Below are 19,441 nucleotides of genomic sequence, written 5' to 3'. Positions count from 1 at the left end.
AGTATACAGCAATGATCTAAAGCAACAGTTTTGAAGCAATCTGGAAGGTATTAGCAACTACACCATGTCAAGAAATGAATGAGATCATTACCTACGCTCCCTCTTCGCAATAGTATGTTCCAAAATTGCACTGTAAGCCATGTCTGTGGTCATGGGACCTTTCAGATAGTCCTGCAATAACATACCACAATGATATTGTAATCGTAATCATAATCGTATTCCTTACGAAGCAGTACTCCACTGAATTGCAAGAATATTGCACTCTCCAAGCAAGACATGCCAGCAGCATAAGTTCCAAGACTTCATATGTCAATTTTCCGGTAGTTGTGAAATATGTATCACGAACCTGTATACTGCAATATCAGAACTTCACCATTATTCCACATCACCTTGCTGATCGTTTTTACCAGACACTGTTTCACTGTAAATGGTCACCTTGCATGACAACATCGGCACCTTGCCTTACTGCAATTGCAATGTCCGAGACTTCCGCTCTAGTTGGTGTTGGATGAATAACCATGCTTTCAAGCATATTTGTGAGCCACATTAACTGGGTTTTTCTTTTTGTTACATCTTATAATGATGTCCTCCTGTTTTATTAAAAATGGGAATGACTACTACATACAACATGGAGTATTGGAGTTAAACACAATCGTACTTCCTATATATCAGTGAAAAGATGCATTAAAGAACTATTAAATGAAACAACTCACTTATGCAGACTTGATATCCCAACATTATTAAAAAGGTAGGAGAAACAGAACATATAAGTTTCATGTAAATCTTTACATGGATTCTAAACAACCAAAGACATCCAATTTCATAAACAATTTTTACTGTTTCAAAGTTAGAAAAGCCACACTTACACACAAACACAGACAAGCCATAGTCACTGCTTTCTAGAATATCATCAAATTTTGTAATGTGACAGCCTTAAACATCACTTATGAGAGGGAGGGAGACTACAAAGAGAAATTAGAACAACTACCTAAATTACAATTTTATTAGATTTTCCCTTGGCAGACACTAAGATATTGAATCCATAAACAAATGTACAAAAACATTGTTTATCAAACATATTTTGAAGATTGTCTATTGAAAGAACCTATATACATGTCACTATGGGAAACATATCATGTTCTGAGAATGAGATTACCTGCAATAAAGGAACTTTTTCTATCGGAAGTTCAACTCCAAGGTCCCCACGAGCTACCATGGCCTGCAAAATAAAACGAACTCAAACAATGAGCTAGATGCTACAAACAGATAAATATCATACTTTGACCGACACATTTGATTAGTTCAATTTACTTATGTTTTTCAAACCATTATACAAATAGGTCATATTGAATCTGATCACCCTGTGCCATTCATGAATAAACAATCTCGGACAATAAGTTACAGTGATAGCAACATATGCACACGAAAGGGAAATTGTTTAAATTAAAGCGTATGGATTTCGATATCCGTAAGTAGAATCCAAATTTTAAACTCTTAACATATTTTTAATTTTGATTTGGTCTTGATTCTGAAGTTAGATTTATCGTGGTGCGCGTTCGAATTTCAATATCCATACGTTTTTTTAATTGTATTTAATGTGTGTGTCGGATTCCAAAAGATTTTAAGAGTATTTTAAATTTTTTACCAAGATGTGTGAATACGATATAGGCCTTAGTGAATAATTCTCTAGGAAAAAAAAGGCTCATTGTGTTCTTAAATGTCAATGGGGATGGGATGACCCATTTCCCTTTATATTCTAGTAGACTTGCAATTGTTTTAACAATATCATTGCATATTTCATATGTCAAAAGAGATGGGAAGATTAATGTGTTATGTAAAAATATACTAATTTAGATTTAAATATAGAAACTTTCAATCTACAGTTAGTTCTATAATATAGATATCTAACCTAACATAACATTATTGAACTGTTTAACATTATTTAAGTGTTAGTAGTGTAATGTGATTGATCATCTAGCTAAAATTGAAAATGTCCCAGTTAAAAATTTCTCTAAAAATAAAATAATATTTTTTAATAACTAACTGGACATAATTTATTAGAATTACAATGAAAGGAGATAACTATACAAATGATTAAGTATTTTTCTCTACATCCGCCATGAACAAAGTCAGTACATTCTTGCTGCCTTTGAATAGAACTTATACTGCACTTCTTGAAAGATCTACTGGACAATTTCAAACACCGTTACTGCAGCAAAAACGAGAAAGAGAACACCTCCAACGTAGGCAATAACCTTCAAAAGAAATGAAAATACTGTTTTTAGTTCATTGCTCCATAAGATAATGTTCCAAACTGATACACAAATTACTTCAAACACAAGGCACTATCAAGTATTATCTACAGAATGTAAAGCATGGTCACTGGTCAGCAGAGTGTTAAAACATGCATAAGGTTATGATAAATTGCTCTTAATGACACCTTAAACATGGTGCTGCTATTTCATAGATGCTACACATATTTTATACTGAAATTCCAATGCTGAAAATTTCCATGACCTGTATTCCATAGGCAGCTTCAATTCAAGAAAATAATTTTGTAGAACACATCTCAACCTCTATTACATGGTCTAAAATCTCACATTTGATTACATTAGTCAATGAATCTACTTGATATGAAAGCATGTATCTATAGTTCTCAATTTATGAACTCTGGCTCATTTTTAAATGGAGAAAATCAGGAAGTTGAAACTAACAAACTACAGCATGTCAGCAATGGAGGCTACAAATCAGAAGTTACCTTCTCCGACAAAAATGTCCCCAATAAAGTGCCACCAAGTACGGCTATCTGTATATAAAAGATAGGAGAATATAAAAAATCCAAAAGTTATTTATAGATATGACATATAAGAAATGGTGGGAAGGGTATCTCAACTAGCTTGAAACAATTGAGCTAAAGGTTAAAAAGAGTTGAAGGTCCAGGGTTCAAGTCTTGGTAAGAGTGTAAATATATACTAACAATTTGTCATTAGAAAAAAAAGATATGCGATAAGAAAGAAAAGGACAGTTGATTTGATTCAAGGAATATAATATATATGTATCAAATTTTCCATGATAGTTAAGGTTTTTCACATATAGATTTCTTTTCATCTTAGTTTTGTTTTTGATCTGGTTGGGGGTACCAAATATAGGTCATTAGGAATAAAAATTAGCTCACCAGAACTCTTAAAGCAGTTTCGAAACTAAAATGTTTTAGAATGTTCATAAAGCACTTGAAACTTTTTTTTTTTTGCACTTTAGCTGGTGATTTTGGAAAATCCAAATTGTACTTGTTGTTCCAGAAGCGTAATTAAATACCACTGTGTTAATTTTAAAGAATGCATTTATTGTAACTTTCAAAGAGCTGCATCAATTCATTGTTGAAAAGGGAGTTACCAAAGTTGCAACACCATGACCGGCCAGTGATCCAGCTATGACTCCCAGGGGTGAAGAAGCTGCTGCTAGGGCTAAACAGTAGGAGGAAAAAAATATTTCAGAATCATCGAATGAGTTAAAGTGCAGGAAAAAAAATCAGCATAGAATGTCTTGCAATTTGAGACAAATTAAAAACTAATTCTGTACTCTTCCAAATTAACTGACATCATAACCAGGCATACGAGTAAGTTTTTGTTAATAACAATACATTTAATTTAATTATTTATATATTAGTTGATTTAATGGGGATTTCGGTGCAAGATGTTTTTATGGTTGAGAAAAATTACTTATGTTAATTAAGAGTGGTCCATATATATGAGTTTTATGGACCTAAAATTTTAACTTTAGTAGCACTCACCAATTGTAGAGAAAAATGATTTATCACCCCACTCAGCAACAAATACTAAGAGAAAAGTGCTGGCAATTGTGCTAGCAGCAGCTACTATCCCAGCACCATTTCCAGAAAATTCAGAAACTGCCAACTCTGCCTGGTTAAGATAGGAACCATTGCATAGGAAACATCGTGAACTATTTCAAAGTGAAGGAAATTAAAAAACCAGGCATAAAAATGTACTAGTAAAATCAGCTGCATTACACTGCTAATGCCAAATATTACCTCCTTCTGTTCGTCGTCTGATTTTTGGCCATCACTAGACGAGGCATCCAGCAAGGTAGAGACCCCAAAGTACACCTGAAGTCAACTGAAATCTTAACCAAGCGTTTCATTTATAAATAGAGGATAAATTTGTGTACCATAGAAAACACTAATGCAATTCTTTGGGCTAATGATAATAGTGAGATTTGAACCAATGACATCACATAAACTATCCTAATCCTTCCCCACTATCTCATTCCTAATGACTTATACACTAATGCATTTACATAAACATGGAGGTGAATTTACCAATAGGCAAACAGCAGCAATATCATCAATAGGTAAATCAGTTTGTCCAAACCTGTGCAAAGTAACCTATTAGATGAGTTCTGGAGAAGACATTCTTAATAAATAGTAATCATTTCTCTTAAAAATATTAGTCTGATCAGATATCAGATTATGCTATCAAGTTACATGGTTTCAAACACTAAAATATAAATCCAAAGGAATGCATTGAAAAAGCTGATAATATTCCTGGGAAACACGGAACTTGGTCAAACTAAAGACCCCTTTGCACCACAAAGAAATCGATTTTTTTTGCAAATGATTAAAATTGTGTTCCAAAATAATTTGATTATGTATTATTATAAAACTGTGTTATGGTTGTTAAAAAGGCATTGAAAACAATATTGGGATCGTGAGTCTTTTCAAACATGCATGTGATACAGTGTTTATTATATTGCTCCGTGTTCACTTTTCTTATTGTATTGTATGAGTATATCCAATTCATACCAGAGGTAAATAAATCAAGGAAATAAAGAAAAAACCTGAACGGAAGGATTTCATCAACATAATGAAATGTTCGTCCAAGAGCGACAGATATGACAGTCATTGCCCTGCCAAAAACAAAAAAAAAATATAAATGTCAATGATTTGAAGATTGTTGCATCACATAAATAAATACACTGTACACAATGATTAGCATTCATAAAAGTGGTACTGAATGTAAATGTTGACTTCTAGACACAACATAAGCCTGAAGAATATTGTTCAAATGCATCCCTTGTCTAAGTTTCAGTAAATATGAGAAGAAAACCATTGAAATCTATTGATATTGTCCACTAGCTTACTCTGAAGAATTTTGATTAGCCAGTTTCAGTGTTCTAAGTTGTGAAAATATTTTAACCATAATTGCTTGCATTGCATCAACTTATAGAGCATTGTGAGTAATCATGAAAAACACCTTTGAAACAAAGAACTAAATGCAATGGCATCTAAATCACATGAAACATTAAAACATACGCAAGTGCACCGAATGTCCCGACGAAAACAACACCAGCTGAATTCCTAGCTGCTAACAGTGCCTGCATAAAACATCAAACAACCAGATCAAACTTATTTACAGAGCTTTACGCCTTTGCCCCTTCATTTTATTTCATCAGTAACCACACTCTTTGAATAAATCTTAGCAGAAAGGAGGTTATCATTATTTAATATCACAAATTCCTTTCTTCATTATTTTGTATTTGGTTTGAAAAGGATGAAAATGAACTAGTGATTTATGAGCACTCACTGCAATGAAAAAGGTCTTGTCTCCCAGTTCAGAGAAAAATATCAGCAAAAAAGCCTGTAATAGCGCACAAAACAAGAAGAACTAGATTAGTCTTTGTATAGCGAGGCAATTTATGTCAAATTACTCTTACATGTAATAGTAAAAGTACAATATAGTCCATGTTAAGATTTTTTTTAAATGTTCATAATCTCTTTAGATAATAACATAATAAAGTGTGTATACTTAAGTCTTATTTGGATAAAAAACTTATTTGCAGCTTATAGCACAAGTGCTTCTGTATAAGCCTACTTAAGCTATTTTTACAACAAGATAAAATTAAGTTAAATTGCTTTGGTATCTGCTCTAAGATGTTTTCATGAGCTATCTTGAAGAGCATGAAAATAAGCTGAAAAATAAATGAAAAAGGTCATAAGTTGTTTTCACAAATTCTCCCTAAGTGTCATAAAACTTGTGTGATTAGATAAACTCATATAAGTTGATCCAAACAGGCTCATATAACATAAACTTTTATCATATAAGTGCTTATATATAAAATATTTCTATGATAATAACAGAAAATTTGACTATTTTTACATAAGTTAAGCTGTTTTCATTGCCTATTCTGAAGACTTTGTGAAAATAAGCCAAAAACAACTTATGGACATGTCATATGCTCTTTTAGTAAGCTCTTCGAAACAGTCCCACAAGTGTTAATGTTAGAACATAAACTAAAATAAGTCAATTCAAACTGCTTTTAAAATTGTGACGGTACGTGTCCGTGTTGGATACCGACTCCGAGACTTATGATTACGTTTAATTTATTAATTTTTTTCAAATTGTTAGTCATGTTGCCGTGTCAGTATCATCGGTGTCCGTGCTTCAGACTACTACCGATAATTACTAGAGTCCACATTATCATTTGTAGTAGTATACTGATATTCATATTCATGATTTTTTCACTTAAAATGAAAAGTAAGTAATTATAATTACAGAAGTAACAGGGAGATTTTCCTAACTGAAGCAAAACCTGTGCTTAAGTCACCGACATCTCCAAATATAGGAATTGAAATCAAACCAGTAGCAAACTCAGAAGCAGCAGCAGCGGGATAAGAATCTCGAACTGTGAGGAACGCAAAGAACAGCATAAACTTCACAAGTCCAACAGATCCATTATCACGATCGGAAGAAACAATCGGTGTTGCCAATTGACATCCAGAATCGGAGTTTTCGGCACTAGAATCATCGGAAGAACTCGCGAATCCCTATGCATGCGAATACGAGAGTGAATTTGAGTAACGGAATGAAATGAAGACGGAGATAGGTGGTGGAAATTACCTTGGTGTCCCTTAGAATGCGCGGTGGTAGATTGAGATTGCAGCGAAGAGGAGGAGAAGAGAGAAGTGAGGTGGAGAAAGATGAGGATTGGAGAGTGAAGATGGTGTTAGAACGAAAGATAAAAGAAGAGGATGATGCGATAGGGAATGGTTTCGGAAAGGAATGGAGTGAATAATGTGATTGCATTTCTAATTCTTGTTCAGTTTCTTTCTACTCTGCTATGCTATGCTTAGAAGTTCGCTATAATTCTTTCTCTGGATAAGTCCCGCGCCACAATTAACCAACCACCTCACCCCTTGTTATCTCAAATAGTTATGAATACTTATGGTCTGTTATGTAAAAAGGTATAAGTACAAATATTATTTAAAATTTAATTTGTAATGTACCAACTTAGTTAATTGTGACTTTTAGATTCGTATATCCATTTACTTTTATGAAGGGTTATTTTAGCAAGTATTAAATGTACCTTAAGGTGTATAATGCTAAAACACACTTTCATATAAATAAGTGGGTGTATTTATGTTTATAAAGGTGTATTTTAACAAATTTTAACTAATAAATAATTAAATGCACTTTAAGATATATGTGGCTAAAATATACTTTCATAAAATCAATTGAATCTACGTTAACAAACTTTTTTAAATTTTAATTGAAATTTTAATTATTTATAAAATAATATTTTTAAATAGTTGTGATAAATTCGTAAAAAAAAATTTACTCAAAATACATAGCAAATTATCTCTATTATTTATGAAATTTATGTGTGAATGGTACTAGTAAAATATGATTTAAATTTTTATTCAATTTATAATTAACTTCTGTTATGAATTCAATGCCAAGAACAAAGTATAAAACAAGGAAGAATAAAGGACAAGGAAGAAGAGGAACACAAGAATTGGTTATAACTGCTATTCTTTCACTTTCTCTTACAACAAGATTACAAGTTTACAAGAATAACAAATAACCTCTCTCACCCTAAATTAGGATTTGCAGCTTAGCAATGATGAGAGACTAGTATGCTATTTATAATAAAACCTAACATACTAACCAATGGGCTTTTTCAGCAAGGCCCATTACACAAGCCAACTTAATGAACAAGCTAACTTAACAAATTAGGGTTTAAACACTAAAACCTAATTTAACATGCTAACAACCCTAGCATCTTCGACATCTGCATGCTAGACCCATCTTCGACTACAGCATGCACACTTCGACACCAGCATGTGAACAATCCTTCGACTTCATGCTTAACTCTGTCGAACTGTCGAACCAAGAAGCTACCCTTCGATAATACTAGAGTTCGATCCAATATCTCACAAATCTCCACCTTGGACCTAACTCTACAACGTCAAGGAACAAACTAGCTTTCTTCATGCAGCTTTATCAACTGCATACAGTGGAAAAACTTGCAACTCGGCAATGTCTTGGTGATCATATCAGCAACATTGTCTTCAGTCGAAACCTTCAGCACTTGGACTTCTCCACGCTCGATTACTCCTCTGACGAAATGCAGTCTCACATCAATGTGCTTAGTTCGCTCATGATAGGCTGAATTCTTCGACAGGTGTATTGCACTTTGACTATCACATGTAACAGTGATACCTCGACCTTGAAGTTTCAGCTCCTTCGCAAAACCTTCAAGCCACAATGCTTCTTTCACAGCTTCAGTTAGGGCAATATACTCCGCTTCAGTGGTTGATAGAGCAACAACCTTCTGAAGTGTTGCTTTCCAACTAATTGCAGTGCCAAACATAGTGAAAACATATCCAGAAATAGATTTTCTGGAATCCATACAACCTGCATAATCAGAGTCGACATATCCTTCTATTACTGCTTTACTATCTTCACCCAAGGCTCCACCATAAATTAGGACTCTATTCAGAGACCCATTTATGTACCTTAAAATCCACTTCAATGCTTGCCAGTGAGCCTTTCCAGGATTCGCCATGTACCTGCTTACAAGACTGACTGCGTAAGCTATGTCGGGTCTAGTACAAACCATAGCATACATCAAAGAACCAACTATATTAGCATACGGAATGCTATTCATATAGGCTCTTTCGACATCAGTACTGGGACACTGATCAATACTCAGCTTGAATTGAGGGTTTGTTGGAGTCACAACTGGCTTCGAATTTGACATACCAAACTTTTCAAGAATCTTCCGTAGATATGCCTTTTGAGATAAGCATAACTTCGACTTCTTTCTATCTCTTCGAATGTCAATTCCAAGAATCCTGGAAGCAGCTCCCAGATCCTTCATATCGAACTCCTTATTGAGTTCAGCCTTCACCCTCGTCACATCTTCAACATTGTTGCTTGCTATGAGAATATCATCCACATAAAGCAACAAAATAACAAATGAATTACCAGATCGAAATCTGAAGTAAACGCAGTGGTCGAACTGACTTCTAATGAAACTTATGCGTGCCATGAACTTGTCGAATCTCCTATTCCACTGTCGAGGAGATTGTTTCAGCCCATACAAAGATCTCTGTAACTTGCACACATAATCTTCCTTCCCCTTTTCGACATACCCTTCAGGTTGCCTCATTAGGATCGTTTCATCTAAATCACCATACAAGAACGCAGTCTTCACATCCATCTGTTCTAGTTCAAGATCGAACTGTGCCACCATGGCAAGCAACATTCGAATGGACCTATGCTTCACAACAGGAGAAAACACATCATTGAAGTCGACACCTTCTTTCTGAGTGAAACCCCTTGCAACTAACCTTGCCTTGTATCTTTTCGACGTCACTCCTTCAATTCCTTCTTTAACTTTGAAAATCCATTTACAGCTGACTAACCTTGCCCCAGCAGGTTTCTTGATCAGTTCCCAGGTATGATTATCATGAAGAGATTTTATCTCATCATCCATGGCCTTCAGCCATTCAGTCTTATTTCGACTCCTCATAACTTCCTTATAGTCTCTAGGTTCTTCGTCTAGAACCTCACTTGCAGAGATTAAGGCATAAGCTATAAGATCTGCATATCCAAGTCTCTGAGGTGGCTTGATGACTCTTCTCGACCTATCTCTCGACAATAGGTAGTCATCGTCAGTTTCCTCAACTTCAGCATCTTCTGCTTCTTCTTCGACTTCATCTGGGATATGCAATTCAACATCAACATGCTCCACCTCAACAGGAATCTCTACCTGTTCCAGCTCTTCGTCAGATGTTTCTGTACTTCGACCAACATCATCAGTTTTCTTAAAAGCCATTTCAGCTTCATTGAAAACTACATCTCGACTGGTGATACACCTCCTGTGACCTGGCTCTAGGCACCATAGCCTATAAGCTTTGACTCCTTCAGGGTATCCCATGAACATGCATTTCAGAGCTCTAGGTTCGACCTTGTCTTGCCTAATGTGAGCATAGGCTACGCAGCCAAATACTCTCAGTTTGTCGAGATCTGGTGGATGTCCCGACCAAACTTCTTCAGGTGTCTTCATATCTAACGTTGTCGAAGGACATCTGTTTATCAGATATGTTGTTGTCGAAACAGCCTCAGCCCAGAACACCTTTGTTAACCCCGCACTGGTCAACATGCATCTGACTCTCTCCAAAATAGTTCGATTAAACCTTTCAACCAAACCATTTTGTTGTGGAGTACCTGCAGTAGTTCTATGCCTTGCAATACCAAAGGCAGCACAAAAACTGTCGAATGCCTCATTGCAAAATTCAAGGCCATTGTCGGTTCTCAACCTCTTGACCTTTCTGCCAGTCTGATTTTCAACCAGAGTCTTCCATCTTTTGAAATTCTCAAAAGTTTCATCCTTAGTCTTCTGGATGAATACCCATAATTTTCTGGAATAATCATCTACTATGGATAGAAAATACCTTGCTCCTGAATGTGATGGACACCTTGCAGGCCCCCAAAGATCAGCATGGATGTAATCAAGGGATCCATGTGTTCTTTGTTTGCCTTTGTTGAACTTCACTCTGCGAGATTTTCCAAGTACACAGGGTTCACAAAACTTCAGCTTTTCGACTTTGTCTCCACCAAGCAGATTTTGTTTCCCTAATTCAACCAGACCCCTTTCACTGACATGGCCCAATCTCATGTGCCAGATTTCTGTTTTCGACAAAGGTTTCGTGGATGCAACATTTGTCGAACCACTTACAACTTCAGCCTCAAGGGTATACAAGCCTTGTTTCTTCACGCCTCTCAAGACTTCCTTCGAACCCTTCATGACTCTTAGGATATTTTTCTCCTTGGAAAACATATCCTTTCTTGTCGAATTCACCAAGAGAAAGCAGATTTCTCTTCAAATCAGGAACATACCTGACTTCAGTCAACAACCTTATTGACTCATCATGGAGCTTGAATCTCACAGATCCAACACCTACAATCTTGCAAGCCTTGTTGTTTCCCAGCAATACTGATCCACCATCTTGATCACATAATTCCTCGAACAAGTCTTTGTTTGGAGTCATGTGCCAAGTGCAACCTGAATCCATAATCCACTCCTTCTTAGAGTCACTGCTTGAAACCACAAGAACATCAGATGATTCGAAGTCATCTTGAACAATGGCAGCATTTCCATTATCCTTACCTCCATGATATTTCAAGCGTTCAGGGCACACCTTTCTTGTGTGACCCTCCTTCTTACAATGGTAGCATCGAATGCCAGATGCTTCGCCACTATAAGTCTTCGACTGGCTTTTGCCTTTCTTCTTGTCGAACTTACCATCCTTTCGTAAGAGTTTTCCTTTAACGGCCAAACCTTCGCCAACAGTCGAAGGTTTATGCTCCTTTCGTTCATTCAAGTCCTTAGAGTACAAGGCTGATTGAACTTCTTCAACAACAGGGACTCCCTTCCATACAAGAGAGTTTCTTTGAAGTGAGCATGTGATCGAGGCAAAGAACACAATAGTAACAGCGCTTGATCTTCATCATCGATCTTCACATCAATATTTTCAAGATCAAGAATCAGCTTGTTGAACATATCCAACTGCTCAGCCAATACTTTGTCTTCAATCATCTTGAATGAATACAAAGCTTGCTTCAGGTAGAGTCGATTTACCAGCGATTTGGTCATATACAAACTTTCAAGTTTCACCCATAACCCTGATGCCGTCGTCTCCTTTGATACCTGCCGGAGAACCTTATCACCAAGGCTCAACAAAATTGCGTTGTGTGCTTTCTCGATCATATTCGTCTTCTTCGCTGCCGTCAATTCTGCATTCATGGCTGCCTCTCCCTTCAACGCTTCCAAACAACCCTGCTGAACCAGTAGGGCTTTCATCTTCAAGCGCCACAGACCGAAATCATTCACTCCGGTGAACTTTTCAATCTCATACTTTGTTGAAGGCATCTTCTCCACGCTCACCGCACCAATTTGTTGTGAATTCAATGCCAAGAACAAAGTATAAAACAAGGAAGAATAAAGGACAAGGAAGAAGAGGAACACAAGAATTGGTTATAACTGCTATTCTTTCACTTTCTCTTACAACAAGATTACAAGTTTACAAGAATAACAAATAACCTCTCTCACCCTAAATTAGGATTTGCAGCTTAGCAATGATGAGAGACTAGTATGCTATTTATAATAAAACCTAACATACTAACTAATGGGCTTTTTCAGCAAGGCCCATTACACAAGCCAACTTAATGAACAAGCTAACTTAACAAATTAGGGTTTAAATACTAAAACCTAATTTAACATGCTAACAACCCTAGCATCTTCGACATCTGCATGCTAGACCCATCTTCGACTACAGCATGCACACTTCGACACCAGCATGTGAACAATCCTTCGACTTCATGCTTAACTCTGTCGAACCAAGAAGCTACCCTTCGATAATACTAGAGTTCGATCCAATATCTCACAACTTCAAGATAGCATTTTTCATGCTTAGCTTAAGATCGGGAAACATCTTTAAATAAAGATTTGTTTATTTATTTATTATTAATATTTTTGAGTTTTATACTTACTATATTTTGGTCCTCCTAGATTAATCTATTAATTATTAATAATTTTGTACATAATTAATTAATATTTAATATTTTAATTAAGTTTATTAAGATATTTAATTTTTTTAATTACTTTTATTAAGATATTATCTAATTAAAAGTTTTAGAATAAATTTTTTGAGTCTTAAGCCATTTTTTTGCATCAGAGACTATACATAATATATTCATTCAAGTGTCAATCAAATTTATAAATACTTCATCTAATGAGGGATTGATAAACAAATCCAGTTCTTTGTCAAATTCACTCTTAGGTGGTAGAATGTATAATTCTTTCTCTTGTCATTCGGTGACATAAATGATAGTGATTTCAATTCGTTATGGTCAAAATTGAACTGATAAGTGAAAATTTTGGTGTACTTTTTCTCTTAGATTTTTGTTATTGCTACTAAAATCTGATCTACTTTATTTCACGTTTTGTGTACAATGAAGCTTATTGTTCTGATATAATTGTTTATGCTTTTTCCTTTGCAGAATTAGTTATAATAAACAAGACATTATTATGGTAAAGTTGCAATTGAGTTTTTGCTGTTTGAGATTGCCATGCTTCTATGTTAACACGGGGAAACCACAAAGCTAATGACAACATAAAGAAAAAGATGCATGCACGAAGCCAGAAAAATCATTACCCAAAACTGAAGTCATCTTGGTTTTTTTAAGAAAGATAGGCATCAAAGACTCTAATGCAGATTTTGAACCTATCTCGGTTGATTTGTTTTAAAAGTTGTTTTAGAATATAATGTAGAACAAAATATAGTTCAATTGTAAAGTGATTAAGGACAAAGTAGCTCAATAATGCATATTCTATGTAATTTAAGTGTTATAACAATGATTGATTGTATAAAATAGAAAGTGACTTGTATAAAGCTCAAATATTTTCTATGTAATATAAGTTGTTATTTTCTTAATAAAAAAAATGGCGTTGTCAATTTATAAAAGATAATTTTACAACATGAACTACTGATTTAGTTTGTCAAATGAAACTTGGTTGTCTAGGCTAAATCAGTGCAAGATAGCAGTAAGATAACAATTCACTTGGTTCAAGCTAATTGATAAAAGTTTGTTTAAACTTTTGACAACCTAATAATACTTAATCAACATGACATAGTAATGCAAGTATTGAAAATTCATTTCACTTAACAATTAACAAGTATTGGCAGCATAACCTGCTTCATTATATTACAAAACTTAATAATTCATTTCATTTAACAAGTATTGAAAATTCACAAAATAATAACCCGCTTCATTAAACTTTCATTTTTTGTTTCAATCTTCTGTTTCAGTTGTAACTCCATGCTCTCTTTTGAGTCAAATTTGCATAGTATACATCCTTACTTTCTAATTGTATTTGGCCTCCAGTACAAGTCAAAACCAGAACAAGTAGTCTGCATTGGAGATTTTATTGCAAAACTCCTAATCAATATACTTCATTGCATAATTTTAAATCCTGTATGTAACAAGATTACTTATAGTTCAGATTCCATATACATTAGTTCTGAATCCATATACATTCATAATATCACATAGAGTATGCCTAATATTTACAGTTTAAATTGGCTTGAAACGATAAGGAAACAAAAAACATAGTAGAAAGGTAGGGGTTGCCGGAGTAGAAAAAACGGTTAACGACTTGGACAAGAAAACAAGGGCCATAATAGAAAAGTAGTGGTTGCGTGGTTGCCTGAGACAACAAGGTGGCAGCGGTGGAACAGATTGACAACCAAAGGGTTAAATAATTTTAGGCTGGTGTGTTTTGTCCTTTGAAGTTAAAAATTGTAATGGAAATAAAAAGTTAACGTGTGTCTATTCTTGACGCCAATTAAATAATATGGAACTTTGTTATTGTCTGAGTAAAAATATTCAATTAATATAAGAGCCTATAGTTGCATGATCCTAATTCCTAACTACCTTAGAGAAAAATGCTGTAACATACTCCTATCTAACAAATGATTGATTGTATAAAATAGAAAGTGTCTTGTTAGTTCATTACATACACTCTAAATGAAAAAGGGAATGCAAGTTAGAACATTTTTTATAATCTAATAGAACACAAAATAATAAGTTATAATTCATTATTTATAAATCTAAACAATATTAGTATAATTGTTTACCACTTCACTTGATTCCATCAGTTTTATCAAATTCCTAGTAAACTAATTATCTATTTCAAGCATATATAGAAAGTGCTTTTCTTGGATACATGGTACATGGCAGGACTTTCAATCATGTCAGGACTTTCAAACATGTCGCTTAGCTGACAGCAGATGGTAGGTTCTCCGATCGGACAACAATCCGGCAGTATGACATCTAGGGAAAGGATTGTAAAAATCCTGTTTACAATAATAATAATAAATCAGAAAACCAAATGGTAAGCCATCATCAAACAATTTTTTTATGTAAAATAAAGCACCCACAATCCAGAAATTTCACTCACACAATTGAAAACCAAATGGTAATAAATAAGAAAATCATTTCACTCTTAACATAATTGAAGACTAATAAGCATGTCATCTTTTATTTCACATATAGGGTCTGTTTGGCATGCCACTTTTTGAGCTTATGTCTTATAGCTTATAGCTTATAAGCTCATATAACAATAAAAGACTTGTTTGGTAACGGTCATTTCATTACGAGCTTATAGCTTATTTTACTAACTTATAGTTTATTTTTCAGACGCTATTTCAAATAGCGTTTTAACTTATAGCTTATAGCTTATTATTTTTTCTTCCATTTTTACCCTTATTATTTTAACTAAAATTCATTTTTACCCTCTATAATTTATTTTAATTTAAAATAAAATAATTATATATTAAATGTCCTTTATGTCATTTTAATTAATCAGCTAGTTTAACCGCTAATTTTACCAAACACTTCAATCAGCTTATCAGCTATAAGTTATCAGTCATCAGTTATAAGCTATAAGCTATCAGTCATCAGCCATCAGCCATAAGCTATCAGCTATCAGCTATCAGCTATCAGCTATCAGCTATCAGCTATCAGCTATCAGCTATCAGCTATCAGCTATCAGCTATCAGCTATCAGCTAGCTTATCAGTCAACCGCTATTTTTACCAAACAGAGCCATAGACAACAAAACAAAACAAACTCACCTTCGTGATTTAGTATTTAGATCCACAGAGTAGTCGGTGATTTTAATAATGGAGTAATTGTGCAGCCTCAGCTCACTCAAATTACTAGATAAGTGTCCATAGTTAATATAAAAACCATCCGACAACAGAAGATAGTTGTTACAGGTCAAGATAACTTGCAACACAGGCTTAAACCCTTCATAAGAAGAGAAATTATCACTGAACAATTTCTCTATCGCCCCTTGCGATAGATTCACTGGTTTCCATGTAGAAGCTGCAGAAAGAGAGGGTAAATTTGAAATTTAAACTTGAGGAATAGAATGGAAGTGACGACGGGTAAAAAACTCACGAATTTTTGGGACGGGGTTATGTGAGTGACGACCAAAAGGGTGTATTGGGTCAACATAAACAAGATAATGGTCCTTAGCATCCTTAAGGTAACGAAAGTTATAGATGACAATAAACCTGTTAAAAAATAGAAAAAATAAAATAAATTCATTTGGTGAGTAAAGATATAAAATCCAAAAACCCCAAAATGTCAACTAGACAAATAATGACTAAATTGAAATCCCCATTACCCAACTTATAGTTAGTGAGAGAAGTTGTCACTAGAAAATAAACTATAAATTCACAGAGAGAGAGAGAGAACAAACTCACTTGTGACCATCACATTCGTGCAACTTATAGTTAGTGAGTAGAACAAAGGAGGTACGGTTCAAATTTGGGGTAGGGAGCAACTTATCTTTGAAACCACTAGAGAGTATGTCAACATTATAATTATGCATCAACTCATCTGCCAAATCAGTGGGGGACACTGCAAGAATACAATGCTTACCATCCGAGAGACAGGTAACGGTGTCGCACCAAATTTTGGAGCCTTGTAGCACGATTGGCTTAAACTCATAGGCACGAGATAAATTGTCATTGCACATTATTTCTATGACCCCTTCACTCAGTGCTGGCTTCGTCTCTGATTAAAAAAAACATTCCTCAAGTGCTAAAATAATACAAATGAAATCAATTAGACTTTAAGATCAGAAAACTTACCCTGAGACAACTTAAGATCAGAAAACTTAGAGATAAAGTAGTCCAAGTCTGATTGCGAAGGAGCATTATTGGGTAGTGGAACAGGTTCTCCGATTAAACCACAATTGTCCAGTACAACATCACACTCGAGAATGAAAATAACCCTATTTGTAAATATTCAAATTATAACTCAACAAATTTGGTGAGCAAAGGAATAAAAAAAATTCAGAGATATACAAAAGAAACTCACCTGTTCATAGATCTGCTCAACTTGTAATGAGTGAGTATAATAATAGGCCATTTCTGCAACTTTTCTATAAAGACTGGATTGAATAGATTACCGACGAGCAATCCGACATTAGAATTCAAACCATCAGACAACATAACACAGCGGCTTTCCACCCCAATTACTTGCAACGTCGGATGAAACTCTGGATCACAAGAGTAGACGGAATCATTGCTGCAAATTCTTGCTATCGCTCCTTCGGTCAATTTCATAGCCATTCTTCCTATTCGGGTGTGTGGGTGGAGACGAAAACCTAATGTTTCGTGTGTGTAGTCGGAAATGTAACCAAATCAATACGATATAAAAAGAGGACGAAAATTTTGAAAAATCCCGCTAAAAAAACATGAATTTCCATTATTTTTGGAAAACTCTCTTATTTTGACTCCCGTGACGTAGCTCTATGGAATAAGTTATTGTGCACTTTTGAAATATCATCGGAATATTTTTAATTAGGGATGGCAACGGGTGCCCGCGGGTGCGGGTTTTATACTACCCAAACCCGCACCCGAAATTACCACCCGAACCCGAACCCAAACCCAAAAGCTATTCGGGTGACAAAATAACACCCACGCCCACACCCGTTGGGTTCGGGTTTTTTCACCCAAACCCAAACCCGCAACAAAATACATAAAATATATTATTTCTACAATTTTCTTACAACTTTCCATAAAAATATATATATATCGGGTGTGATTTCGGGTTTCGGGCGCGGGTTTTACACTACCCAAACCCGCACCCGAAATATCGGGTGGCACCCGAACCCGAACTCAAACCCAGTCAACTCGGGTTTTCACCCGTTGACTCGGGTTCGGGTGCGGGTGGGCCCCGCGGGTTTGGGTCTGTTTGCCATCCCTATTTTTAATGAATGGATTCAAATTATTGATTATCGATATTCAGTAATTGACAGTTACAATAATAGAATGATATGGATTTTAGATCATTTTATTAGTTGAACATTTCGATACTTTTAGATACTTTTATTTTTATTTGGGAATCGATACATTCAACTAAGAAAATTTCTTTACCCACCTCCCTATGAGTGGTCACCTCCTGCGAAAAACCAAAACTACCCCTGCTTCGGAAGTTCATTTCCGAAAGCGTGTTTTTTTAAAAAAATTGACTTACTTCGGAAGTTCATTTCCGAAACAATTATTTCGGAAGTTCACTTCCGAAATACTGCGATTTCTGCAGATTTATCAAAACACTCCCCCTCCCCCAATCATTTACCCTAAATCAAAACAAAAAGTGGCAGAGGCGAAAATTTGTGCAAACAGAATTCCAAAGCTGCATCAAGGCTCCAATCACACTGCTAAACAACATTCAAAAGCCCTCAATCCTAACACTTTGTAAGTTTTGAAATTTTTAGATCTATTATTCAAATGCATGTTATTTAGGGTTTTAATTGCATAAATGATATATGGCTAGGTTGTTAGTAGTATTTAGGTTGTTTAGAAGCATTTTGATTTGGTTTGAAGGTTGATTTAGGGGTCTGCCATGGAAGTTGCAGGAAATTGCATCGCAGGGGTGTTTCGGAAGTTCATTTCCGAAAACACCTCCATCCCAGTTTTCGGAAATGAACTTCCGAAATATATCAGAAGTTCAAATTTTTTAGTTTTTTATTTTGTCTCGCACATTAATCGATTTCAATTGTTTACAGGAACATGTCTTCTAGAGAGGGCGCTAAGGGAAGAAAGGATTCTTCAAAGAAAGAGGTGAAAGAGGTGAAGGAGGTGAAGGAGAAGAAGAAGGTTTCGACCGGCTCTACTTCTCGTTCCCAGGGGGCCCGGGGCCCGGATGCTCAAGCTCAGTCTTCAGGCGTGAGAGTCGTGATCAACGCTGATGGTTCTGAGACTGAGTGGGATGAGGATTGGTATAATTATCTTCATTCGGAGGAGTTCGCTCGTCGGGAAGAATAACGTGTTTTTTTTTGTTTGATGTGTATTTTGTAACGCTCGTCGGGCAGAATAACATGTTTTTGTTTTGTTTTGTTCTGATTTCGGATTGTATCGCACAATGTATTTGTATTGGATTTATCATGTTAGTTTTTGGAAGTGGTAACCGGGGTCGGAACATATGACGGATGAGGTGGATGTCTGGAGGAAGTAGAACTGGAGACACGTCCACCACGAGACAAAGTAGCCAATCAATGTA

At 35.3% G+C, this 19,441-nt stretch overlaps 2 protein-coding genes across 2 annotated transcripts; both read right to left on the bottom strand.

Moving 5' to 3' along the window:
- Positions 1-2,006: 2,006 nt before the first annotated feature.
- LOC131652479 (protein PAM71, chloroplastic) lies at positions 2,007-7,227 on the bottom strand. The gene is made up of 11 exons (XM_058922336.1): positions 6,915-7,227; positions 6,596-6,841; positions 5,601-5,654; positions 5,330-5,391; positions 4,855-4,923; positions 4,337-4,388; positions 4,049-4,123; positions 3,791-3,920; positions 3,394-3,464; positions 2,759-2,806; positions 2,007-2,255 (listed from the first exon to the last, which is right to left on the bottom strand). The coding sequence occupies exons 1-11, from the start codon at positions 7,098-7,100 to the stop codon at positions 2,184-2,186; spliced, it is 1,065 nt and encodes a 354-aa protein (XP_058778319.1). The 5' UTR covers positions 7,101-7,227; the 3' UTR covers positions 2,007-2,183.
- A 7,779-nt stretch (positions 7,228-15,006) lies between these two features.
- LOC131647076 (uncharacterized) lies at positions 15,007-17,610 on the bottom strand. The gene is made up of 6 exons (XM_058916989.1): positions 17,255-17,610; positions 17,026-17,168; positions 16,636-16,948; positions 16,328-16,443; positions 16,000-16,252; positions 15,007-15,220 (listed from the first exon to the last, which is right to left on the bottom strand). The coding sequence occupies exons 1-6, from the start codon at positions 17,506-17,508 to the stop codon at positions 15,052-15,054; spliced, it is 1,248 nt and encodes a 415-aa protein (XP_058772972.1). The 5' UTR covers positions 17,509-17,610; the 3' UTR covers positions 15,007-15,051.
- Between the last annotated feature and the right edge of the window lie 1,831 nt (positions 17,611-19,441).

Source organism: Vicia villosa, linkage group LG2, assembly GCF_029867415.1.
Source record: "Vicia villosa cultivar HV-30 ecotype Madison, WI linkage group LG2, Vvil1.0, whole genome shotgun sequence".
Classification (NCBI taxonomy): domain Eukaryota; kingdom Viridiplantae; phylum Streptophyta; class Magnoliopsida; order Fabales; family Fabaceae; genus Vicia; species Vicia villosa.
Note: the sequence above shows the minus strand (reverse complement) of the source record. Positions and strands in the feature narration are given on the sequence as shown.

Bases quoted from the DNA above. Each gene is read 5' to 3' on its own strand.
- LOC131652479 (XM_058922336.1), bottom strand. From the start codon at position 7,100: ATGCAATCACATTATTCACTCCATTCCTTTCCGAAACCATTCCCTATC. The intron at 4,389-4,854 runs GTTTTTTCTTTA...TACTTTGCACAG, and splicing joins GATGAAATCCTTCCGTTCAG to GTTTGGACAAACTGATTTAC. The intron at 4,124-4,336 runs GTAAATTCACCT...AGTTGACTTCAG, and splicing joins TTGCTGCTGTTTGCCTATTG to GTGTACTTTGGGGTCTCTAC.
- LOC131647076 (XM_058916989.1), bottom strand. From the start codon at position 17,508: ATGGCTATGAAATTGACCGAAGGAGCGATAGCAAGAATTTGCAGCAAT. The intron at 16,949-17,025 runs GTAAGTTTTCTG...TTTTTTAATCAG, and splicing joins TGATCTTAAGTTGTCTCAGG to AGACGAAGCCAGCACTGAGT. The intron at 15,221-15,999 runs GTGAGTTTGTTT...TATTGTAAACAG, and splicing joins CTAAATACTAAATCACGAAG to GATTTTTACAATCCTTTCCC.